The 7,961-nt window shown below is 48.0% G+C and overlaps 1 protein-coding gene across 1 annotated transcript; it reads left to right on the top strand.

Annotated features, from left to right (window-relative positions):
* The first annotated feature begins 2,391 nt into the window (after positions 1-2,391).
* On the top strand, positions 2,392-6,029 carry Ppia (peptidylprolyl isomerase A). Its single transcript, XM_052198830.1, has 5 exons — positions 2,392-2,515; positions 4,469-4,499; positions 4,591-4,679; positions 5,286-5,458; positions 5,689-6,029. Exons 1-5 carry the CDS (start codon positions 2,447-2,449, stop codon positions 5,819-5,821), a joined length of 495 nt encoding a protein of 164 aa, XP_052054790.1. The 5' UTR covers positions 2,392-2,446; the 3' UTR covers positions 5,822-6,029.
* Positions 6,030-7,961: the final 1,932 nt, after the last annotated feature.

Below are 7,961 nucleotides of genomic sequence, written 5' to 3' on the forward strand. Positions count from 1 at the left end.
CCAGAAGAAGGCATCAGATCCTATTACAGATGGTTGTGAGCCACCATGCGGTTGCTGGGAATTGAACTCAGGATCTTTGGAAGAGCAGTCAGTGCTCTTAACCGCTGAGCCATTTCTCCAGCCCAACTGCTGAGCCATCTTACCAGTCCAGCAAGTTGGATTTTTGTTTTAACAGATTTATAAGTACACTGTAACTGTCTTCAGATGCACCAGAAGAGGGCATCATATTTCATTACAGATGGCTGTGAGCCACCATGTGGTTGGTTGCTGGGATTTGAACTTATGACCTCTGGAAGAGCAGTCAGTGCTTTTTTTTTTTTTTTTTTTTTTAAATTTATTTATTATAGCCGGGTGGTGGAGGCATACACCTTTAATCCCAGCACTTGGGAGGCAGAGGCAGGCAGGTTTCTGAGTTGGAGGCCAGCCTGGGCTACAAAGTGAGTTCCAGGACAGCCAGGGCTACACAGAGAAACCCTGTCTCGAAAAAGCCAAAAAAAAAAAAAAAAAAAAAAAGATTTATTTATTATTATATGTAAGTACACTGTAATTGTCTTCAGACACACCAGAAGAGGGCATCAGACCACCATGTGGCTGCTGGGATTTGAACTCAGGACCTTCGGAAGAGCAGTCAGTGCTCTTAATCACTGAGTCATCTCTCCAGCTCCATAGTTGGATTTTTTTAAACATTTAGTGTGTGTGTGTGTGTGTGTGTGTGTGTGTGTGTGTGTGTGTGTGTGTGTGTTGCGCGCAGGCGCATGTGGAGGTCAGAGGACAACTTGTGGGAGTCTATTCTCTCCTTCTACCATGTGGGTGCCGGAGGTGGAACTCAAGTCTTCCTGTCCCCTCCGAGGTCTCTCTGGTATTCACCTTTCTTTGAGGCAAGCTCTCTCAGTATTGGTCCCCTATCTCTGATTCCCATTCTTTAGAGTGAGCCACTTTATCTGGCCTTTTCCCTGGTTCCGGGGACTTGTATTGCAAGATTATGTGTCTGATAAGAAACTAAATGCAGAATATGTAAAGAACTCCTAAAACACAACTATAACCAAAACAACCAGTTAATCAAAAATGAACGCAAGTGTTCTTAACCACGGAGCCTTCTCCCCAGCCCTGTCTCTACCTTATCCTTTACACTGACTCAGTCTTGCTAGAATGTTTAACCAGTCAGTCTCCATTGCCTCCAGGCCTGGGCCTACAGACTCCTCCCAATGGCCTGGCTCACATAGGTGCTGGGGATCCAAACGCAGGTCCTTAAGCCTGTACTGCAAGCACTTGTCAGAGACATTTTGAGAAAAGGTTTACAGGATGCTATATGCATAAAAGCTGCACTGGTACACAATTTTGGCAAATCAATTCTTTGTAGTTCAAATGAATGGTGCTTTTGGTCTGATTCATCCAAATAAGGCACGGCCAGACCCACATTCCTGAGGTTCTGTGTCTTAAGGCCTTACAGCTTGGAGCCAACTCCCGCAGACGCTATGGTGAAGGATCCTCCACAGCACTGACTTTCCCAGACTCAGGCTTTGTTTTGGAGGCAGGGCCTCACGCTTGTAGCCCAGGCTGTCTGGAACCCACTATCCTCCTGTCTCAGTCTACCACAGAGGTGGGATTTACAGGCCTGTGCCACCATGCTGGCTGGGACGCATTTGTTTTGAGAGTACACCTTAGGCCTCATGATGAAATGAGAAGACCTTGGGGGGTTGGGGGGGCGGGCAGAAGAAAAAAATTACAGGTAGACTCTGACCAGGATCGTGTTTAAATAGCTTCCTCCTGGAAAAAATACAAGATATATTTGGAAAGTAGGACATTTAAAAAGTATTTCATAATCTTTAAAATGAGGGGGCTGCTTGTGCCCATTCCCCAGAGATTAAAGAAACGGAGGCGCTCAGAGGGACCTATCAGGAAGCGGTTGCCATTGCACAATGCCGGTGTGGGTCCTGGATCTCGGCCCAGGGATGCCTGTCCGAGTTTCCGCAGCGAGGGCCGCGCCGCAGGACCCCGCCCGACCTTGAAGGGCCGCTCGACCTTGAGGTCTACGTTTGCCTCAGTTACTCCCTCTGTGCAATGGGAAGATACACAGTATCACTGGAGAAGGCCAGAGGCCCCGGAGCCTTCCTAAGGACAGCCAGGTTGCGTGGCCACCCTCCATAACTGCCCTCGGACTCTTCCCCCACCGACCGCGCCGCAACCATCTAGTAGGAGCCCGCGGGCGGGAACCTGCCTCCGCGCGCTACAGCGCACGCGCGGCTCGTTCCCCGCCCCACCCGCGCCCGCGTGCGCCCATAGGCCTGTCGCACCGTCAGTCAGTCTGGGAAGCAGTTGTGATTGATCCAGGTCCAGGCGCGCGACTTGGTAGTGGGCGTGGCCCTAACCGGGTATAAAAGAAGCAGCGGCGAGGCTCGTGCCGCTTTGCAGACGCCACTGTCGCTTTTCGCCACTTGCTGCAGCCATGGTCAACCCCACCGTGTTTTTCGACATCATGGCCGACGACGAGCCCTTGGGCCGCGTCTCCTTCGAGGTCGGTTGGGCAGGGGTGCTCCAGGGTGGGGTCCTGGGAGCGGTGGAGGGGGAGGCTCCCCCGGTCGCGGGCCGACCCTCCGGAGGAGCGAGCGCGGGCGGCGGCGCCATTTCCTGACGAGGGGCCATTTTGGGAGGCCGGCGAGGCGCGGGGAGGCTGGGCGGGCGGCGGACAAAGCCGGGCGGGGCGCGGCCGTTGGGGGGGAGGGGACGGCCCCCGCCCGTCTCGGCCTACCCGCAGGCGCACGTGGCTGCGCCCTGTGGGGCCCTGCGAGGCCGGGCGCACGTGCTCCGCGCCTCTCCCGTCGCCGAGCCGTTGGGCCTCGCCCTGCCCAGCTGCGGCGCTGCAGCCCCGCGGGCTCTTCCCAGCCTCCTTCCCCCGAGCCTCCGCTGCCCTTTAGTCGGATCTGGGCAGGAACTCTGCCTCAGGTCTCAAGGACGAAGGCTTACGGAGCCGGTACGCGCCCGTTAGCCCGGCTAACTCTAATGGTTCCTAAATCCAGTGGTTCCTACGAGGAATATAAAATGCGGTTTGGGAGCAGACTTGAGTGTGAATTGAGCCTTTTGGCCATTTGGTTTGAAGCAGCAACATTCGGTTAGGGAGGCCCAAAATACTCCGCGTCCCCCACCCCCCGAGCGGAAACGAGAAAGGCCTGGCTTTTGCTGGTGCCCAAGGACCGCCTCCTGTCGCAGTGATGGCGCAGCGGGGGAGGCGCTCTGGAACCCCTCCCTCTGTGAGACAGGCGTGTTATGACTGGCCACGCTGCAGTTTTGCGTTGACCAAGGTGGATTGCCATTGTTTACCTACTTAATTAGTTCTGGAGGTGTTAAGTGGCTGCTTAAAGATCAGTTAGTAATTAGAGTACCCTAAGCAATTGGTGTTCCTTTTACAAAATTAAATATTCTTGTTAACCTCAGTACTGGCCCTTAGGCCATAGCGAACTATAATGCTACTTAGTGTTCTGTTAAACAGTTACTCCAAAAGGTATGGTGAGTTTTGATGCTCTTAACTCCCAAACTGGAGCCCCCATTGCCACCCGCCACAGTGCTGGGTACATAGGCGGTAGCAAAGAGAGCACTAGGTTCTAATTTGTCCTCAGCCAGCGTGCATCTAGTCAGAGCTGATAATTGACAAGAACTCTTGTGGAAACTTGGCCAAAGCTTAGTGCTGGGTAGGAGGTTAGTATCAGGTTAGCCAGAGTGTAATGGGAATGAGACAAGGCCATAGGTGAGACTAGAGGTGGAGCTGCCAAGGAAGGCTTTGAAGTCATACTGGGATAAGAAAAAATGTGAGAAAAAAAAAGTCCCAGAATAGTCACATATTTAACTATTAAACCGTAAATTTCTCCAAAAGAAATGCAGATGCTGCAACTGAGTTATGGATTTCAGCTAGCTATGAAAGGGCTTGTAAACGTTGAGGAAGCATTCAAATCCTCTACAGTTAGCTAAGGGACCTAGATGGGGACCACTCGCCTGATGCTTAAAGCTCTGCTGACAGGCTGAAGGTGTTAGCATTTCCATTGCCAGTGACTGACAGTTTATTTACCCAATCATGCATTGTGTGACAGTGCTTTAAGAAATTTTGATTTTAGGTTTCAACACGAAGTTAGGGGCCATGGTCTACTTTTGAGAAGCCTCTAGTATATTCAGAAGTAGGTGTGATGTATTAAAAGCTCTTGAGTCATGCTTAAGGAGTCTATCACTATTTTAAGTAATGACTAGTTCCAGATGTTCTTCATAGTTTTTGGTTCTCATGTTTCTCAACTCAACCCTGTAGAACCTTAAAGCTGATAGATAGGTCTGATTCTTACTAGTAATTGAATGTTATTACCTACCAAAGTAGTCTTCTGAGTGAGAAAGAAATCTCACAAATCCCTGAAGCTAAGGGACCTTAAGCATGAGACTATTCACCTATATATTAATTAGCTGTTGATTTTTTTTTTTGTTGTTACAGCTGTTTGCAGACAAAGTTCCAAAGACAGCAGGTGGGTTCCATTTTCTACATTTAACAAGTGTCATGAGTAAAATTATTATAAGGAGAAAGTATATGTGTGTGCACGGTTTTGTTTTTAACAGAAAACTTTCGTGCTCTGAGCACTGGAGAGAAAGGATTTGGCTATAAGGGTTCCTCCTTTCACAGAATTATTCCAGGATTCATGTGCCAGGTATGAAATGGAGGAAATTCTTAGTTCCTTTTATTGAGCCAGAATGTTTCGTTACACTTTACTTGAGCTAATATTATACCATTTATTTCCAGTTGCGTGTTTTTTTTTTTTTCTGATGTGTATACAGTAGCAGTCCATGTCAGTTCTTCTGAGCCTGGTGACTGACTGGCCCCAGCACAGGCTCTGTCATTCTGAGACAGTATTAGGTCATGCAGGCTGGCCTTCAACTCTATCCGCTTGCCTCTTCTTCCTGTCCTTAGTGTTGGGATTCCAGATGTGCCAACACACCAACCCTCTTAAGATCTGTACCTTGGATTGGGTGTGAGTCTTATGAAGTGTCTGCTACATTAGGGTCCCAAAACTGAGGACCTGAGCCCTAGAGCTCCTATAAAAAGTTGGGGTGTGGCGGCATGTGATTGTCAACCAGCCTAGCCAAAGCTTTGAGCGCTGGGCTAATGAGATTTGAAACAAGGTGGATAAACAAATTGGAGAACAGTGCTGATATACTGTGTCTTTGTGTACTCAACAACAAAACTAGAAATGGCATAAAAAGCTGTACCTTTTCAGTTAGATTATCAAAGTGACATTACTATCTGATTTTTACAGGGTGGTGACTTCACACGCCATAATGGCACTGGCGGCAAATCCATCTACGGAGAGAAATTTGAGGATGAGAACTTCATCCTGAAGCATACAGGTCCTGGCATCTTGTCCATGGCAAATGCTGGACCAAACACAAACGGTTCTCAGTTTTTTATCTGCACTGCCAAGACTGAGTGGTAAGAAACTCAGCGAATGGGGTCTGTCTGTCGGATGCGACAAAGCCCTGCTGAGGGAGGGAGGGAGGGACACTTGTTTCTTGCTTCGGTGTTCCTTTTATTCCATCTCTTAAGATAGTGGAAGATGAGCCAGTGCTTGATTGCATATGTGTTGTACTGTTTGGTAGCTGTTTTTATCTCTAGCGTTTGATCTGCTCTAGTTGCTGATAGTAGTGATCCTTCCTCTGCAGGCTGGACGGCAAGCATGTGGTCTTTGGGAAGGTGAAAGAAGGCATGAACATTGTGGAAGCCATGGAGCGCTTTGGGTCCAGGAATGGCAAGACCAGCAAGAAGATCACCATTTCCGACTGTGGACAGCTCTAATTTCTTTTGACTTGCGGGCATTTTACCCATCAAACCATTCCTTCTGTAGCTCAGGAGAGCACCCCCTACCCCATCTGCTCGCAATACCCTGTAATCTCTGCTCTCACTGAAGTTCTTTGGGTTCCATATTTTCCTCATTCCCCTTCAAGTCTAGCTGGATTGCAAAGTTAAGTTTATGATTATGAATAAAAGCTAAATAAGAACTGTTTGTCCTTGTTTGTATTGGAGTGTTGATATAGGTCTCTAAGCAACTGGTTAGGTTACTTGGCTATGACTATAGCAGTACTCATTCTGTAAGGTTTTCCTCTTTTCTAACCCAAGGGATCTTAACCAGCACTGAGTATCTTTGGGGGGCTGTGGAGAAGATAAAGAACTTTCCAGACACAGGACAAATCATGTAGGGATTCTTGTAAATTTTAAGTGTTTGAGGACTGCCACAGGACATCAGGATTAATGTATCTTTACCAGGTAAACCATCTTTGAGTCTCTGATTTTCCCAACAGTGGCAGGAGGATCAGAAGTTTGAGTAGACTGGGGAACAAACCTGAATTGCTGAAACCTATGTGAAGATGGAAGGCCCAAGTAGACAACTGGGCAGTGAAGTTAAGCTTCAGTTTGTACTTCAGATGGATTTGTGCTTAATAGCACATAGTGCTTTTCCGGAACCACATGGCTGCTTGCTGGTAATTAAGATCCAGGGCATCTAATGCACTCTTTTGGTCTCTTACTGAACCTGGGACACAAGTATGGATACATTGGCTGTATTGGTGCATGTGTGTGGTCTGGGAGCTGGAGGCTTCAGACCTTGGAGCTAGTGAGGTGGCTCTGGGCCACTTGATTGGGTACTGAGAATGGAGTTCCTAATTACTGAGCCATCTAGCTCCTAAAATTTGAGCTTGTATTCTGTGGGGGATGGGGATGCTAGGATGACTCGGTTTATTTCCCAGGATTTAACCTCAGGACTTGAGGTTGGTGAGACCCATCTTGCCAGCTCCAGTATTTCATTTACATTACATTGTTCTTAAAATGTTTTAAAAATTAGGTGTAGTTTACATCTAACTGGGGTTAGAATGTTAAAACGGGGGCTGGAGAGATGGCTTGGCGGGTAAGAGCACTGACTGGTCTTCCAAAGGTCCTGAGTTCAGATCCCAGCAACCACAGGCTCCCGATCATCTGTAAAGAGATCTGATGCCCTCTTCTGGAGTGTCTGAAGACAGCTACAGTGTACTTAGATATAATAATAAATCTTAAGGGAAAAAAAAGAATATGTTAAAACATCCCTTTCAACAACTCCAGAACTAAATGTCAGGTTTTTTTTTTGGGGGGGGGGGTTGATTTTTTTTTTTTTTACAAGAGAGACAGGGTTTCTCTGTATAGCCCTGGCTGTCCTGGAACTCACTCTGTAGACCAGGCTAGCCTTGAACTCAGAAATCACCTGCCTCTGCCTCCCAGAGTGCTGGGATTACAGGTGTGCACCACCACTGCCCCGTTTGTCAAGATTTTCACAAACCTAAATAGAACTATGAAAGGAATTCTCAATAGAGGAATTGCCCCTTCAACAACAGATTGGCTTAGGGCAAGTCTGGGGCATTGCCAATTGATGTGGGAGGTGCCCAGTGCAGGTGGTGTCAGCCCTACTGAAAATAATTCAGCCCAGGACAGGTGAGCAAGGCATGGGAACTAGCGTTGATTTCTGCTTGAAGCTCCTGCATTGAGTTCCTTAGCTTTCCTCCCTGTGGGACAAACAGTAAAGTGTAAGATGAAATAGACCCTTTCTTTCTCAGGCATGGTATTCGCAGCAATATAAAGCAACCTAGAACTGTTATATTTCTCTTAAAGTCCTGTCTGCTTTCTTTTTCATTTGTGTGTGAGTGCACATGTACCTGTGACTGCAGATGCCCATGGAGGCCAGAAGCTCCCTTTGGAGCTGGAGCTGGTTGTGAGCCACCTGATAGGTTTGTTTGGAAACCCAGGGTCCCCTGCCAGAGCAAAGGCAGCCCCTGAGCTGCTTTCTAGCCCTATTTTTTTTTTAAAGCCACATGCATGCAGGGAAAATTAAAAATGTTTTTTTTAAAGAGCTGTGTGGTGGTGGTGGTGGTGCATGCCTTTAATCCCAGCACTGAGGTGGAGGCAGTCCAAT

This window comes from Apodemus sylvaticus, chromosome 11 (assembly GCF_947179515.1).
Source record: "Apodemus sylvaticus chromosome 11, mApoSyl1.1, whole genome shotgun sequence".
NCBI classification, from domain to species: Eukaryota; Metazoa; Chordata; class Mammalia; order Rodentia; family Muridae; genus Apodemus; species Apodemus sylvaticus.